This window comes from Cucumis melo, chromosome 1 (assembly GCF_025177605.1).
Source record: "Cucumis melo cultivar AY chromosome 1, USDA_Cmelo_AY_1.0, whole genome shotgun sequence".
In the NCBI taxonomy this organism is placed as follows: domain Eukaryota; kingdom Viridiplantae; phylum Streptophyta; class Magnoliopsida; order Cucurbitales; family Cucurbitaceae; genus Cucumis; species Cucumis melo.
Window position 1 is genome coordinate 15,091,313 of NC_066857.1, and position 18,795 is coordinate 15,110,107.

Consider the following 18,795-nt stretch of genomic DNA (forward strand, 5'->3'; position numbering starts at 1 on the left):
ATGAAGCTAAGCGAGTGATTGAAGAACAGAGAAAGACACAAGAGATGTTAGCTTCACAAGTGGAACATATGCGAAAGCTCATAGAAGACATGAGTCGGGCACAATAAGGACCGCCACATGATCCCTAGCTTTGCGATATGTATATATGTTTCAATTCCATTATTCTTAAGTTTTTGAAATTACATTATTCAATGATGATATGCATATGTACTAAACTTAGGCACTTTTATATCATTGTGGGTCTCAAGGTGTAGAATGGCGTACGGGACTTGTTAGGAGACGTACGTAGTTTTTATAGCTTTCTGTGTATTTTTTAATATTTACTATTTTTTATTTGTATTTTGAACCTTGTTTAATCATATTTAAATTTTGTTCAATTTGATATTTTACATCGAAATTTACTAATTTATTGTTTATTTTCTGTAATTTATTATTGCATAAATCAGACTATTGAATAAAAACATTTTAAAAAATATATTTAAAATATTTTTCGACACACCACACACGTCAAAAATAGGGTATATCTTCCGATACACCCAAGAAAGTATTGGGAACATGGTTCCCAACGTCATGTCGGGGATAGTTATTTTCAACGTACAGCCGACGACGGTATTTAGTGACTTTGATATCAGTGATTCATGTGAGTCTTTTGATGTATAACAATGACATTAAAATCTTCATTCATTAGACAAATTGCTTTTCTTACAATAAGTCATATCGGTGTGTAACAATAAGTTGATTATTCTGTAATTTGAAGGTATTGATTTTCATATTGCAAATCCCACAATAATATAGTGAATTTTTGTTTTATGCTTTGGTTATTTTTTTAATTTCGCAAACCTATCACAAGCATCTTGCAGAGTTTCACTATGTGTTTCAAACATCTCACACATTGCAAACTTTCACTATGCATTTCAAAATCAAATTTCTACCTCTCTTAAGTCATTTGGAGTGCTTTTACGCATGTTTAGAAAGCCTTTTAGGTACTTATATATTATCTTTCACATTCCAAACTTTTACTATGTATTCCAAAATGAAATTTCTTCCTCTCTTAAGTTCTTTATAGTGATTTTAAACTTGTGTAGCAAGTTTTTAGTTACAATTTTTTATCTTGCAAGCAACAAAAAAAATTAGTAAATAACACTTTAAAATACAACAAAAATCAATAAACATTTTATTGTAAAAGATGTATCACAACTTTTCTTTCTTATTCTACTCATACCAAATTTTGGCAACCAAGATCAATTTACAAATTATAAAATTTAATTAAAAAACCAAAAACTCAGAAGAAAAAAAATAGTAGAAATCAAAGAAAAGTTTCTACACAAAGAACAATTAAAAAAAAAAACTCAACAAAGAATAATTCACTACAATGGTTGGAGTTTAAGAAAATTTTCTAATTTGTAAGAGAAAATAATGCCCACTCCCAACCAAGTCGCCATTGTCACCGTTATCCACTGTCCGATCATGTCGCCATCATTCGATGGAAGCAGTTTTCATCGTTGTTGCTGAGTAGCAGTGTACGAGGGGTATGTTTGTGTAAAATCCTCATAAATCATTTAAAATGAGTATATAATTAGTTTGGAGTTGAACAAAAAAAATTCACTATATTTTTTCCATACTCCACTATATAACGAACAATCGAACATAGGTCATCCTTAAATTATTAACAGACTTGCGATATGAAAATCAATACGCCTTCAAATTACAAGACAATCAACTTATTGTTGAATAAACTAGATTGAATATCTCAACAACAATCAAGTTAGCCAACAAAGCAGTAAAAAAGCACAAACAATAACACCCAAATCAGCCAGTAATTAGAGGCAAAAAAGAAATCATCAAGCAAGTCATGACAAGAAATTCTCAAAGAATATCAACCCTAATTGATTAAACACAAGAATTAAGGTTTCAAATGGAAGCAAATTTTGCAAATCAAATGAAAACCACCGTTAAAATTGTAGTTTACTGTTGTAAGCAACCAATATTTATTTTATGCTAAATGCATAATTTGCCATTCAGCAATTGACAAAAAAATCTAAATGAGACAATCTATCTCTTAAAGAACTTTTTTTCAAAAAAAAAATCTAGATATAGACAACAACAGAATGATCAAATGGGAAAATAAATTTCTCACAAATTTTCACACAAAATCTAGATCTAGACAACAATGGAGCAAAAATCAATAAACAATATTTTCACACCAACTAAAAATTTATCACCTACTAAGAAGTTTAGTAACCAAACGAAAGTCGCCTTGCCACGTTGTTCGAACTCTCTCGCCATATTGTACAGCCTCTGTCTGACTCCCTTCACCTTTCGTTCAAAGATGTTGCGGCAAAATAAGAAAGATAGAGAGAAGATTGCATAGAAGATGGGATCACGTGAAGAATGAAGTTGCTCGTGTTCGTGGTCCGCAGTCAGATCTTTCGTCGAGTCAACGTCCAAGCCATTCCTTTACCATCTGCCAAGGAAAAAATAGTGGGGAGGGAAAAAAAGAAGGCAAGAATAGGAAGCACGAAATTGGAGGGAAAGAATGAGAAGCATGAAATTAGGGTTTTTTTTATGAGGGTAACTATGACATTTCACATCAAATTTGTCCTAAAACTCTTCTTAAAAAAAAGTAATCCAAAAAATCCCTATTGTTGGACCAATATGGCAACACTAGAGGGAGGTGAATAGGGTTTAATTAAATTTTTTAACAAATAAGCCTAAATTAAACTAATTAGATAATTTTAAATTAAATAAAAATAGCTAAATTATGTTAAATTACAAGATTGATAAACAAATAGTATGTAATAAAGTATAAAATCAATCTCAACTAACAAAAATATGCAACTAAAATTAAATGCAAAAGTAATTAGAAAAGAGTTAGAGAAAAAGACACCACATAATTTTATAGTGGTTCGTTCAAACTCAACCTACATCCACTCCGTTTGAACTCCGATTTTGGTGATTAAAATGGAATCGTTGCTCCAAACTTTACGTTATGGACTATTCAAAATAATAAAATAGTCAATAAAAAAATTCATATTTGTTATCGTCGAAACATTAATTAATTTGCGACTATGGACCAAAAAGCTAATGCTTAACACCCTAAAATGTGTCCCATTCTTACTAATCTCGAAAGAGAACTGAATACAAGACAGTTCAAATTTAACAAAGTTAACAAGAACTACAACTCAAGAAGCCAAGAGAAACAAACCCCAAATCCCAGTACCAATAGAGTAACCTAATCCCTAAAAAGTTGAAAACAAATTCAAATATTCACCCAAATCCCAAATTCCAAAAACACTGATAATTATCAATTGGAAGAATAAGAAGGAGAAAATGGAAAATATATCTAACAAACAACAAAGTCTACATAACTCATTGAATTGGAAAGTTCAAACGAACAATTAAAAATCATTAAAAAGCACAAACTAAAGATGTACAAAAGAACCCTAAAGCCAGAAATAGAGAATAACAAACCATGAGAGGCAGAGAACGATAAAGAACCCAAAAGAATGTAAAGAGAGTTTACCGAAGAAGGCAAAAACCTAACCACAACTGCTTCGACGGAGAATGGCAAGAGCTTCAATGGAGAACAGCAAATGATAGAGAACGATGATGGAGCAACATAGGCAGAGGGATATCGATCGAATGGTAGAGACTAAAGAGGGAGAAGAATAAAATAAAAATATAAATATCTAATCTAATCGCAAATCGAAAACCAAACCGAACCGAATCGAGCCTGTTCAGTTAAGTACTATTATGCTTATAAACCGATCCAACCAAACCGAACCAAATCAGTCCGGTTCGGTCTGGTTTTTTACACTCCTAATTTATATTACAACTTTGCCACATCTATTGTTAGGGCTCAGTTTAAAAATTTTGAAAATGAAGACTCATCATATCATGCAAAAGTTCACATCACCTCTCCAAGTGTACTTGTACAAATATTCTAATCTCAAGATATTCAATCTTCAAAATTTCAAAATTTATAGTTTTTTCTCCTAAAAATACCAATAGGGGAAAGCATATGTGAAGAGCTTTTCTATTATTTTTTTATTATTTAATGATACAATTTCTTTGTGTGAACCATATTGTGTGTAACTCATGATTGCTAATTCCTAAAGCCAAAACCTCTATAAAGATGGTGGTAGATAGCATAGATCGGAAAGTTCATTTTTCTTCTCTCCTTTGTATTCACATTTTGCATTTCAATACTAAAAAATATAATGACAACCCAAAAACCTGTGGCAAAAAGGCCTCTTCTTTTACAGCCTCGTTGACGAACGAAAGAAAGTAAGTTACAGAACGGGGCAAGTTTGCTGCTTCGACTCACAGCATGAGCAAGGTCAGTCGTCCTCTTTGCACCTGGGCGACTACTTGAAGCAGCAATGTCATTTGATCATAATGAAGTGCCAAGCTTAATACACATCCTTCTGATCAGTCAGCGTGTAGATGATGCTTCCTCTTTCGGCATCGGTCAATATACCAAGTTGCATACTTCTGCAGACTTATGCCAACCAATATCTTGAGGCTCACGAGCATCACATAGGTAACACCCAAGAGGAGTGGAACCGAAACAAACCTCCATGGGAGGGGATTGAAAGGAAGAAGGGCAGCATATACTGGAGTTAGCACACGAATGACCTACATTGAATGTACAACAATACTTCATGCATCAATTTTTTTTTTTTTAACTTAACTACCATAAATGTTCATTAATCCGCAAGTAAAGATATATTTTGGGCATTCTGAAGTTCTTATTGGATAAATGTTGCCGAATATTTAGTTCACACAAAATAGCAACATGGATGCATTCAAAAAACTAAACTCGAGCTACAAAAATATCATAATCTGCAGGAAAAGATCCCTTCCGGACAATTCAAGAGATCTGTTGCTTAAATGTTCTTGAATCTGTAAATTGTATACAGTGGTGGAAACATTTTGTTCTGTTTTGTTGGATAAGATAGTGGCAAACACATTTTAAATCTAAACATTTGGGCAGTTGGCCCAACTCAATTGAACATAGGTTTGCACATTTATCGAGTTATTCAACTTTTCCCCTCTATTTTGCACATTTATGGATCTTACAACTTTGCACCCCAAATACCTTTCTAACTCCAATATATTAATTTCAGACTTCATAACTCAACCCACACCCCCTTAACGTGCATATCATGAGGCAAGAGACTCCTTTCTCAGGACAGATTTACGGTTCCTAGAAGCATATTTCCTACATTAATTATCAAGGTTTGCCTAAAGTAATAGAAGGGAATTAGATTTAGTTCATAATTGGAGGCTTCTACTTTATTACGGTATTCTTTTAACTCCTCGCCACCAAGCGTTCTTTTTTTGGGCCTCTTTGGCACGAAAGGAAGGGACGAATCTTCAATGCTAAGCACTCATCTCTTGACACTTTTATGGATTAGGTTTTATTTAACGCCCTCTTCTCGTGTAAATATACTCACCCTATCAAATATAATATAACCTTTCTGCTTTAAATTACAGTTGGAGTTCATTTTAGTCATTCGCCACTGGTGGTCATTTCATTCATCAATGAATTTCTTGTTTCTTTTCTTCAAAGACAGACTTTTCCATCATCAATGGAGAATTTATTTTTCCATTCAGAGAAAGATAGCTAAATTATAAAACAAATCCATACCACACATGCTGGCGCAACGGGAATAAATGTCAAATTTTTCTTTGCATCTTCATCTTGCATATTTAGAGCCTAAGGATGGATGCAACAACAATTAGAAAAAAAAGGTTTAGAATCAGATTGTGGATATACAAGATAAAATTGACAGATGCATTAACGAATGAAGGAAAAAAGCAAAAATGAGAAAGTCATGAACCTGTTTGCAAAGATCTTCAAGAAACTCTGAGTATGCAATAGGCTTTATGTCGTTAAATTTAGCTAAGAATGAGTGCTTAATGATATCAATGAGCATTTCACAGATGAAAACCATGAGAGCGTTCTACAGCCACCAAATAAAAATTATTAGAAAAGAAATTCTACTAATTAATTTTCTTAACAAAGTCTTTCAAGTAAAGATGTCGAGAGAACTTACATATAGAAAACTCCCAAACCAAGGACCCTCTGCCTCCAAAATGTTTTGAGCCAAAACAAACAAGAGAAATGCCAAAATGTGGAATCTTTCGATTGAATCTATCAAAATCAACAGCATCAATAGTGCAAGGTTATATTTAGGATGCAAATGTTATGTTTCAATTTTACTTCAAAGTTTTATTACTTAAAAATCTTATTTGGTAGGATTTGGTAGAAGTTTTAGATTATTTTGATTGACTAGTGTTCATTTTCTTTTAAAACTCCTGATTGCCATTGTGCAACAAAGAAGCTGACGTACCAAAATAAACCAAATTGTGGATATTGCCTTTGCTATAACGCTTAAACACGTTGCTTTTTATCTCTGCAAAGTTGTTAGACACCAGCAAAGCAAGCAAGGCGTTGTTATGGGCCACAATACAGGTTGACAAGGTAATTGCCTGAGCTAATAATATAAAAGAATGAATAAGTATGAAAATAGTCAAGGAGCCAAAGGAGAACCAAAATATCTATAACAATGAGAAAGATTTCATTATTCAAAGAGAAGGATATTTGAAGCAGCCACAGCTAAAACTTGATCAGAAATGAATCTTCCGATCCAGAAGCCCACATTCTCAGGTGGACAATTTGCAAGTCCCTCTGCCGAGTTAAATAAAGTTTGCAACACATCTCCACCAAAACTTTGAAAAAGTTTATCAAATATCTGAAAAAGGGAACAAGGATTAAAAAAAATATTAATATTCTAAAACAATGAACTTTTACATTAATCAATAGTGTACAGGAGCACAATACTACAGGAAATCATCCCAGAGATACAAAATAATAGAATTTTGACAAATATAGATCAAATTGCAAAAGAATTCAACCTTTTTGCTCAATCATCAAACTAAAACAACAAGTATACTAATTCGATGGTGTACAATCTATAAGAAACTCTTGTGACTAGCCTCCTTATCATTCTTTTAACAAGTATACTAATTCCCTCACCACCCTTGTTGTACAAAAGGGGCGAGGGAATTCGAACCAGACCTTTTGGTTGCTAAAACCTCTATAACCTCCTTATAAATTGTGTATGATTGAGAGGCTCTTACGGGGAGAGATTCTCACCACCCCGTCCCTCTAACCGTTCTTTGCATATTGTGAAATATAGTTGTTTTTCATCAAACATCTATCTCTTAATATTGAGAACATAATGAAAAAAATTCCATAAAAATAAAGATCAATGCATTTGAAATCTATCAATTTGAACACAAGATTAGGAGTTGGATTATTCTACACCTGATTGACTAACCTCGAGTACATTGTAAACAACATATAGTTTAATTGTTCCTTGACCACGAATCATGTGATAAATTAAGCTGATATCTGAAAAAGGTTTACAATATAAAATAAATATTAGCTTCTTTCTCATTAAAATAAATATTAGCAAATTCTTCATGGTTGCGGAACAAAGTTATACTCTAGCTCATAGACACAATTTCTTGCAAAGAAACAATGTGGTGCACTGCTATCACATGCCAAAAAAGCATACTGAAGAGATTCTCAGATGTACTTAACATCTTAGGAGGAGAAGAAAAACCTATGACTTTCTATGCCAAACATACAGGAAAAAAGGGGGACAATGAGCAAAGGAGTTTCTCTGTCTCACTTGGTCTCATCAGAAACAAAGATAGAAGGATTAAGTTGAAAGAGGCTTCACACTGCAACACAAGGCTGCTTCTGTTTGGAGTGTTGGCAACAACAAATTTCAGCCAAGTTATGAAGGGATCAAAATTTTCTTTCAAAATCAAAATTGCAATAAAATAAAAATTGGGATTGGCATACATGATGTAACTACAAGTAAAACTTTATAAACACAACATAATTGATAAACTTTGGAAGCACTGAAGCACATTAGAAGTATTCAATCTAAAAGTATATTTAATGTGCCTCTAATCTTTATGTCTGAAATTGTTCCATATTAGTGTCCCAATCTACATAACACTTATTTTTCAAATGACACTGTACACTGAGTTTATTTTGCACTTTCTCAGATGCGCCACTAGTCAAAGAAAACTAGAATCTGAAGACATATGCCTTACCTGTCCATTCTAAGAGAGCAACACCGCATGCCATTATTAAAAAACAACCAAAATCAGATAACTCTGCTGAAGAAGGTCTTTTGAACTTCCTGTTATGAAGGTGACTACGTCAACTTTTTAAACATCATTGATTACCTTAAGATAAAATAAATTCTACAGGCAGGGAGCTAATCAAAGTATCTTGTTCAAGAACATGATGCATGTACAATTGAGAGATATCAAGCAAAAGCTCAGCAAGGTCACCAATTATAGGCTTCAAACATCTTCAACATTATTTCTAGAACAGATTAAACAAGTAACAAAGCACAACAAATACCTCATTCACACACCAAAAAGCAATCAACATGTAACTTTTTTGAACTTAAATAAATACAGAAAGAGAAACGAAAGGCGTGATTTTTCTCTAAATATTAGCATGAATTGTTTACTTCCCACTACCAAGGGTAGCTTTCTGGGTACACGGAGCCAAAATTTCTAATTGTATGAACATGATAGTATTGGGAACACAATAAGATAGGACCTCCTCCACCCTGCTCCTGCCATATATTATAAAATAAGAATTGCTTTTGAGCAAGGATCAGTCTTTGGCCATCCAAATATCTTATAACAAACTTAATCATTGTTATCTACCAGTACATAGTTGCACTAAAAGGCAAGATTCCTGAATGACTTGACATTTCAAAGGCATATGCAGAATCTGCAGTTTCATATTAACTTCATCAAGAAAGGATGTTGAAGCCGATAACTAACCTTGTAATAACAAGCCTCCAAAGAGTTATCATCATCCGTGTTGGCATAACGGTTAACAATGAAAGAAATGAATCAAGGCAGACAAAGAAGCCGACATCTATGAGCTGCAACAAGTTGAAATTTAGGAGTAACCATTGGAAACATAACTGTTCAAACTGAAAACTCTCGCCCTCAAACCCCCAGCCCTACACCCCTAAAGAAATGGATGGGGGTAATTTTTTCCTTTTAAAGATAAGAGTAAGCTTAAACTTATTTATCAACAGGGTATAAACCAACTCACAGTTACAAAACAATGCACAATATTGACAATACTTGTCAGGGTCATAACTGTCAAGTAATTGGTTTGATCAAAATGATAAAAGAGGCAAGTCCCAATAGAACTAAGACCACACTCATGTACTAAAAAGTTTGCAGCTCTCTAATTGGTAATTATGAAAGGAGAACCAAGGCTACCAATTCACATCTCCAAGGTAAGCGGAAGATAGTATCATAAACTCTTTCTCGTTCTTTCTCATTGCCAAAAGTGGTAGTGATCCGTAATGAATTTCCACTAAACATTTCCTCCATGTAGCATTTGAACGGTGACTTATCTGCAGAAAACATATCTGGAGCGAAGGATTAGTAATAAGAAGAGAGCAACAGATGATAAAAATTGGGCAACATTGGAACTAGTTAGACTCTGCTTTCATCTACTTTAACCCCATTTACTTTATGTGAAAAAGAATAAGAGAGAACAAGATGAAAATCAATAATAATAATAATAATAAATTGTGAAATGAGAATAAAATTTCTTATTGCTTGTTTGGCCAAAAATTACAAATCAACAAAATTGAACACCAAAATTGTCGAGAGCATAGATCATCTAGTTAAGGTATCATTTCCTCAATCAAGATTCAAATTCTCACCCCATGTTACACTAAAAAAACCTAAACTATACAAAAAAAAAAAAAAAAAGATATTAATCAAATAAAACATTAAACACCACAAGAGCAAAAAAACAAGACCACAACCCCGAGATAACAAAGAGAAATTTCAACAGTTACTTTCACGGGCATTTTAATGAACTTCTAGCAGTGTTTGGGGCAAGGAGTAGAATAGTGTGCTCCAAGGAGTTATGAAATCTAGGAAGTTGTGAATTTCTAGAACACACAATGTAAGGAGTTGATAAGTTATAAAATTGATGTTTTTATTTGTGGGACCCACAAACTCCTAGTCCTAGGTCTAAATAGGGGGTGGATTTCACAACTCCTACTACTTCCCAACTCTTGGCTAAACACATCCCTAGAGAATTGATACTTGACTACCACCGGTTCAAGCAAATCATTTATTCCTCATATGCACTGCATTTTTAATAGCAATTTATCCAAATGGAAGCGAGAAAAGAAAAAAAGATGAAAGTATGGTCTTCTTGAATATCACCAAATGTGGTACCAATCATTATAGATGCATTTTTTATCTAATGAAAAGAACTACTTTTATCGAGAAAAAAATGAAAGAATATAAAGGCATACAAAAAGCAAGCCCACAAAAACCCATGAGAAAAAGAGGGTCCAATTAAGTATAATATTCCTTACGTAAGCTGGTTGGACACTCACGAATATCAAAAAAATAATAATAATAAGTACAATATTGCTTAGAGAGTAATTACAAAGGGTCTTCCAAATTGAAGTACAAAGAGAAACATCAAATGTCACCGAGAACCAAACTTCACTAGGGTCCCTCTCCACACCTCTAAACACTTTGTTGTTCCTCTCCCCTAAAAACCCACAACAAAACACACACCTCGCTCAAGAAACCACAAGACATGGACTCTCTTTGAAAGGCGGATGGAGGAGCGATTCCCCAACCATCAAATAGACATCTCACTGATGAGCTAATACAAGATCAAATGCCTCAAATAAACAAGCCTAAACAGACTTTGCAAACTGACAGCTCTAGAGAATGTGATCCAGGTCTTCCTTTTCCTTCCAACAAAAAGTACAACAAAATGAACCCATTAACAAGCCCATCCTTCTCGAAAGCTTATCCAAAGTGAACAATCATCATTATAGAAGCACAACCACATCACCACAATGAAGTCTTCCCTCCCATTTTTTCAATATTATCTTCTACAAAAGAACACCCCTATGTCATCTTATCCACAACAACAAAAGATGAGCAATGATAAGACCAACTAATTGATGAGTTTTCATAGAAATAGCAGATGAATTGCTATGGAAGCTCCTAATCCTCCCAACTCCACTTTCACAAGAACTCATTATTCTCCTCTCCACATTGTTTCCTAGGACAAATACCCTCATGAAACATCCTCCTCCGAGTGAAAGTTCTTTCTGCCTAAAAGGTTCCATTCTCCACTTCTCCTTACCTACAGACTTTTTAAGTTCTATGGGGGCTTGTACTAAATCCAACAACATACCATCCAACTAAACAACTCTTACAGGAGAATGCAAACCACACGTAATCTTAACCTTCCTTCTCAACTAATCTCTTATATACAAGGAAATTTCTTTTGCATCCAATCTACCGTGAACAGTGAACACCTTCTGCACCATACCATACAATACTTAATACTCACTTCCTTATTTAGTATAGTCTGATATTGTTAAGAAATATGGAAAAAGGAAAAAGAGACTGGTTATCTTGGTTCTACTAATGTAACAATGAATAACTGACAAGCTCATTTTAAACAACATACATAAGAATTGGAAGGGATACGCCCTCTCTCTTCCAGGAAATTATATCATATCAGAAAGAATTGGCAATGAATTTCCAATTTACAATAATTTGTCAATGATATTATTTGGTAAGCTCTGGTCTACAGAGTTAGAAAAGATTCAGATGTACACCATAATGGAAGGGAACGGTCAGAATTATTTTCTAAAACAATTTTCTGCTCTTGCCAAGCATGAAAACACAAGCAGAGTAACTTTCGGTAGCTTTTGGTTGATTTAGTTTAAATGCAAACGTGAAACTGTGTCCACTATCATCTTCTCTGTTGATGGATCATTTGTTCCATAACGAAAAGACTAAAATTTCCAGTCAAATATTTTCCTATATCGAAAGTAAATCAAACTATTCCAACAATAGACCACGTCCTGACTATCTCAAAAGAAAGTGGTAAGAGAATTGAAGAAAAATCATAATTAATAAGGAAAGTTAACTTACAATTAGGATCCTCAGCCATGAGCCGCTTCCAGTCCAACGACCCTGCGGTCTCCAATCTTGGCACCACGTTTCCATTTGGCTCACTTTTTTGCTTCACTCCAGAGTTTGCTTCCACGCAATTTTCCACATTCCTATCATCGCCAAACCTTGACGATGCATCATCTCCATTCACAGTCCTTTGCCTCAACTCACCGAAACTAAACCGATCATTGCGAAGATTTTGACAATCCACCTCTGATCCTTGCGTCAAAATCGACATGCTCCCTCTACTCTCATCGGGAACAGTCAACTCCTGATAAAACACAGTCCCAGTAGAACAGCTACGGTAATTCAGTCCAAACTCCAATCGATTCGTACAAGTACCATCTCTATTCACGGAGAGCCGCCCCAAGTCTTCGGGCTTGTCGACGACGGAATTAGAGATCATGCATTTTTCAGCGATCGGGTCCTCCGGAATAGAGCAATTTGAAGGTGCCGTTGTGGTTGCCGCCGCCTTGTTCTTCTTCGAACCACGATGCCGCCTCTTTCTTCGATTGGGCTTCTCAATCGAATGTTGCGCCCCGGATTCTTCGACCCCATTTAAAACTGGATCGGAGTTTGAGCCTAAAATTAAGGATCTGTCTTCTTCAGAGGAACCGCTTCCACGAAGCACATCGAAAGACAGCTTTCTACCGCCGGATCTCAACTCCATGACTGATCAATAAAATCGAGAATCAAGGTATGATTCTAGACTAGTTTCACGCATCCCTGTGAGGAAGTGTGATTGTTTTGATCATGTAAATTGATAGCGGGATTAGAAATCTAGGAAATGGAATCAAGAACAAGGACGAAACTTCGATTCGAATTCAAGAATCATCAAAGGAGACCTAAAGGGCGACACGGACTAATCAATTTCAGCCAATGGAGAACGATGGACAACATCCTCCATCCCAATTGAATTGAAGATGTAATTACAAGTAAAAATATGATGCTCAACCAGAAACGGAAATAGCCCAAAATAACCTCATAAGATTTTACGATATAAAATAAATTTAGAGAAGTAGCACACTTAAAAAAGAAAAAACTCATAATTTTGTTTTTCGGTCCATTTCTATAAATCTCAATATCGAAATTCTTCACAAATTTTAAAATATTGTTTCAACATAATTTCTCTGTCCATCTTGGCCAAGATCGACACCAAGATTGTGTGTTTTTTTTAGTTTCAAAATAAAGGGTATTCTCAAATGACTAAAGTACCCTTGAAAACCCGAACATTAAATGTACTCACAAAATCCTAAGCCCAGTGTTCATTTTAGCCTAGACTAAACGAGTTTTCTTTCAAAATCAAAGAAATTTCTATGATTTTTGCTCCTAAAATTTCAATAAGTCATCCTCGAACTTAAATCTCGGAAGGTGAATTATTTTGAACAATTTAATAGTTTAGGGTTGGATTTTAGGTTATGTTATAATGTTTTATATAAAATTTGAGATGGATGGGAAAATTTGTAGTTAGTTTTTTGTTGTAGTTGAATGTACAACTAAATTTTAAGTTAATGCAGGTGGTTTTGTCCGATGAATCTCAGTAAAGTTATGGTGGAGATCCTAATATGTCGGGAAGGGTGTAGCACAATAGACACATAGGGATAGTTTAAAGAAAGAACTTTGTTCGCAGATTTTCCCCGAGAACGTTAAAATCCTTGCTTCACAAAAATTGCGTGAATTAAAACACACCAGCAACATTCAAGAGTATGTGAAACAGTTTGCAGGGCTGAAGTTGGACATATGCGATATGTTAGAGAAAAACAAAGTTTTCTGTTTTGTCGAAGGCCTAAAACTGTGGGCAAAGACCAAGTTGTATGAACAAAGGGTCTAAGACCTCACGCCGGCATATGCAGCGATCGAACAATTGCTTGATCTATCCAACGACTCTCAAGATGTGAGAAGTCACCAAAATCCTCATCTAGAGGAAACAAGAATAACCGAGCAAGTTCTCCCAAAGTTTTCGGGGGAGACACTAATGGGGACTGTAAGCCTTTCTAACAAAATACAGGAAAAACATGGCAAGGATCCAATAATTAGAACTCATATAATCGCCCTCCCATTTATTTCATATGTCATAGACCACATATGGCTAGAGAATGTTCGAAACTGACTTTAATGCCTTTCCAGCCTCTTTAACCTGGGATTCAAATGATAAATCGTGTCAAGTAGAGAACAAAGTTGCTCAGACAGAAGAATGTGATAATTCTAGAATTGGGGCCTTAAAATTCTTATTGTCTCTTCAAAAGAAGGTGGGGGAGACAAGTTGGCCGATAAAAAGGGGTTTAATATACGTTGACACCTGAATCAACCAGAAACCAATCGAGAGTACTATGGTTGATTCCAATGCAACTCATAACTTCATAACAGAGGCAAAAACCAAACGATTAAGTCTTCATTAGGAGAAAGACACATGAAACATGAAGGCCGTAAATTTTGTTGCCCTGCCTATCATCAAAGTTGCGAAATGAATGTTGATAAAGTTGGGAGGATGGAATGACCTTGCAGACTTCGTGGTAGTAAAGATGGATGACTTCGATGTTGTACTTAGAAAGGAATTTCTACTTGAACACCAGATGATACTGATGCCTCTAGTCAAATGTAGTGATTACTTGATCTGCCCCACCGTTGTACAGACAGAAATTCGCTAGCCTAATGGGTTAAAAATGATTTTGGCCCTGTAACTAAAGAATGACCTCACTCACGATGAATCAGCATTCATAGCCATCCCGCTTGAGTCGTTGGAAAACCCAAAAGAGACAGTTTCCAAAGACATTATATGTGTCTTAGAGAAGTATAGTGATGTGATGCCTGACAGTTTACCAAAATCTCTACCTTTGTGCACAATGATTTATCACGAGATCGATTTTTTGCTAGTGGCAAAACTGCTTGCAAAGAATGCTTATCGTATGGCACCACTGAAACTTCGCTTTGTTATGATGTCACTATGCGATATGCATTATGTACAAAGTTCATTCATGGATTTATCATGCGAAGTTCTAATAATGTGACTATCATGGCGTCTATAGGTTAACCTATGCGTTGCTAAGTGCATGATTATGAACGTTAGTACAAATTTTCTCTTTCTCGTCCAAGTGCAAGCGGCGAAAGAGGTTTCTTGGTAAGTCTAGGATCGAACATAGGAAATTATTTTCCTAAATGAATCTATCGTGCGTCACAATCTTATGCGGTGAGTATAGATTATAAAATATGCACTATACGATTTTCCTAATTATTTGCATTAAGGTGCGAATAAGAGCAACAAGGTGGAGGTGGTAATGAAATGTGATAAAACATTAACCCAGTGCTTTGGCATGGAAGTGAAGGAAAATTGAATTAATTATAAGTAAAACATGAGAGTTTAACATTTTGAGGCAATATAAATCATCTATTAACTTCAGAATTAAGGCGAACGATCTCCCGGTGCTTTCACCATACTTGCTCACCTCTCGGGACCAAAAAACTTCAAGTTAATTTATGATTTGTAGCTTTTCTATTTGTTTGAGTTATAAGAAATTTGTTCTTATTAAGGCAAGCAACCTCCTGGCGCTTTCACCACACTTATCATGCATCTCTGATATATGCAAGAAATAAATTTGGCAGTAAGATTGTATAGCTACAATCTTCTCTCTGCATGGTTAGCAAAACGCGGGTCATTACGCGTCAAGTAATGACAGTCAATACTTTATCTTTTCTCTTGAAGGAGATAAGTTATTGATGGTCGTTAAACATAACTTATAATGCATTTAAGCATAATCTCTACGGTTAAAATTAAATAGTTTATTGGAGGTGGTGGTGGAGGATTATTTTGAGGCGGAGGTGAAGTTCTTTTTTTTAGAGGGTAGGAGGAGTGTTATCTTTGTTAGGTGGTGTAGGGGATGAAGGGATGAAAACCCTTTAGTACGGAAGAATTACAGAAACCCAATTTTAATTGGAACTTTAAAAAATACCAATAGATTGGCAAAAATTACAAAATAATTTTTATGGTTAAACATGCTTTGAAGAAAATACAGAGAAGAAGAACTTACTCTCTCGTTGATGACTTTGAATCTACCAAACGCCGGATCTCTCGTTGATGATTAAATTTGTTTTCTTGATGGACTTTTTAGTTTCCTTGATTGGCAAAACACATCAAAGTCTTCTTTCTTGATGGCCAATACCATCAAAGGGTTTTTTATGACATGTTTTGCCCATCAAGAAAACGAATTTCTTGATGGACTTTTTAGTTTCCTTGATGGGCAAAAACATCAAAGTCTTCTTTCTTTATGGTCAATACCATCAAGAAATAGTTTTTTATGGCATGTTTTGGCCATCAAGAAATGATTTTCTTGATAGGCTTTTCAATTTCCTTGATAGGTAAAAAACATCGAAGTTTCCTTTCTTGATGGCCAATACCATCAAGAAAGAACTTTTGATGACATGTTTTAACCATCAAGAAAACTAGTTTTCTTGATGGTCGGACTTTCTTGATGTCTGCCTACATGATGGGCAAAGACCATTAAGGTAGATATTTTTTGACGTGCTTTGCACATCGAAGAAGGCCAAATATGTAGTAGTGGTTAAGCCGTAAAATATGAATGTTCATACATTTTTGCTCTAATTTTTGCCTTTACACGAAGAAGAAATGGATGGGGGAAGTCTCTCTCTCTTTCCCATAATCTAACCTAAAACAGAGAAAGAAATTGAGGAAAGGGTTTTGCTCTCTGCAATTGTGTTTGCCAAAAATTGCACACATCCAATGAAGAAGAAGCATAAATTTATAGGTGAATTGTGATGTGACAGAACGACATGGGCAGTAGGCAACATTGGCTCTGATTAATTATGATAAGCTGAGTCGGCGACACAGAGGTTCATTATCAGTTTTACAGATATTCGTGCCAGCTACAAGTTTTCACACTAACCACTCTTTTGTTTGCTAGTGCTTCATCTCGCCTAGCTTGCTATGATGGTCGCCTTATTGGTTCACTCACATCTTCCTTGCCTAACATTATTTCACCGAACTACTTTTCATCTAGCCTAAAATCCTACAATAAGACAACTAAAACATGATAAACAAGCATAAAGCTCTTTTATGATTCGCAATGCGCAACTTGATTAATTTACTCACTTTCCTAAATATTTTCTTCCAAATTTATGCGTTAAGGATTCATTATTCTACCTAAAAGGCTACAATAACTTGTATTTTTATAAGTTATCGACCACCGAAGTTAGCCAAACTTCAAAAAAAAATTAGGTGAGTTATTGACTACAGGATTTTTTAGACTTGCAAAAGCTCCATATAGGGTCCAGTCCTGTTCTATAAGAAGAAGGATGGAAGCTTACGGTTATGCACTGACTACCATGCCTTGAACAAGCTCACAATTTGCAACAGATATCCACTCTCCATAATCACTAATCTATTTGACCACCTACATGAAGTGCAATATTTCTTGAAGTTAGACTTGCGATCGGGATATTATCAAGTAAGGATTGATGAGGGAGTTGACCCCAAGGCGGCATGTGTCACAAGGTACGAAGCATTCAAATTCCTCATAATGTCTTTTCGTCTTACCAATGACCCTGTAATCTTTTACACACTAATGAACCAGGTCTTCCACGAATATCTTAACAAGTTTCTTGTAGTCTACGTAGACAACATTGTGGTCTATAGCTCAATAATGGAAGAACACAAGGACCACCTTCAAATGGTTTTTCAAAAACTAAAGGAAAAGGAAAACCAGTTGTATATCAAGAGAGGAAAATGCTCCTTGGCGTAGCAACAGATCAATACACTTTTGGACCATGTGATAGAGTGTAAACAAATTGGTATGGAAGAAGGGAAGATTGGGGCGATACATGATTGAGAAATACAAAAATCAGTCACAGAATTACGCTCCTTTCTCAAATTAGCCAATCAAGAAAGGTAAATGGTGGAAGGATTCTCCAAAAGAGCAAGTTCATTAACTAAGTTGTTGAAAAACGACATCCAATGGGGTTAGACCCCTGAATGTCAGCCCACCTTTGATGGCTTGAAGTAAGTCATGATTGAGGGACCAGTTCTTGTGATCAATGATGTGACGAAACCCTTCGAGGTCGAGATTGATGCGTCTAATTATGCGTTAAGGGGTGTTCTCTTGCAGAACAGACACCTTATGGCATATGAAAGTCAAAAACTAAATGCAGCAGAGAATAGGTATACAGTTTCTGAAAAAAAAAAAATGATTGTAGTGTTCATTGTCTACGAGCCTAAAGGCAACATTTATTGGTGTCTACGTTTGTTGTGAAGACGGACAATAGTGTTGCCTGCCAATTCTTTATTTAACCAAAATTGACTTCGAAGCAAGCAATATGGTAAGAATTCCTAGTCGAGTTTGACTTTGAGTTTGAACATAAGAAGGAATCAAACAACCAAACAGCAGATACCCTGAGTCAGAAAAATGAACATGTGGCTATGTACATGTTAGCTCTATTGGGTTTTATGTCCTAAAACTCATAGATAGTAAATGTAATCCATTGATCGATATTAATAAAGTGTTATTATTATGGGATTTTTTAAAAAATATAACAAACCAAAAAAGTATTTACACTGTATAGGACAATTTTGAAAACGAAAAAAAAATCTCATAGGCCTTCGATGGAAAATACCAAATATGTCTTAGTCAACATGCAATTAATCGGTCACATGCGTGCGTGTAATTCTTCTTCTAAACGATCATGATACAAGATCGTGTAGAAAATGATACA

General features: G+C 35.1%; 1 protein-coding gene across 5 annotated transcripts; it reads right to left on the reverse strand.

The window, feature by feature from the left end:
- Nucleotides 1-2,109: 2,109 nt before the first annotated feature.
- LOC103490200 (protein POLLEN DEFECTIVE IN GUIDANCE 1) lies at nucleotides 2,110-13,036 on the reverse strand. 5 transcript variants are annotated; one of them, XM_051089850.1, is made up of 12 exons: nucleotides 12,055-13,036; nucleotides 9,343-9,494; nucleotides 8,890-8,993; nucleotides 8,140-8,228; nucleotides 7,350-7,423; nucleotides 6,611-6,761; nucleotides 6,360-6,527; nucleotides 6,063-6,160; nucleotides 5,847-5,969; nucleotides 5,654-5,722; nucleotides 3,545-4,638; nucleotides 2,110-2,464 (listed from the first exon to the last, which is right to left on the reverse strand). In XM_051089850.1, the coding sequence occupies exons 1-11, from the start codon at nucleotides 12,743-12,745 to the stop codon at nucleotides 4,432-4,434; spliced, it is 1,926 nt and encodes a 641-aa protein (XP_050945807.1). In that variant the 5' UTR covers nucleotides 12,746-13,036; the 3' UTR covers nucleotides 2,110-2,464; nucleotides 3,545-4,431. The 5 variants fall into 5 exon arrangements, with proteins under 5 accessions (XP_050945807.1, XP_050945804.1, XP_008447821.1 ...); XM_051089847.1 differs by having other exon boundaries at nucleotides 3,524-4,638; XM_008449599.3 differs by having other exon boundaries at nucleotides 3,524-4,638; nucleotides 9,343-9,479; nucleotides 12,055-13,032.
- Nucleotides 13,037-18,795: the final 5,759 nt, after the last annotated feature.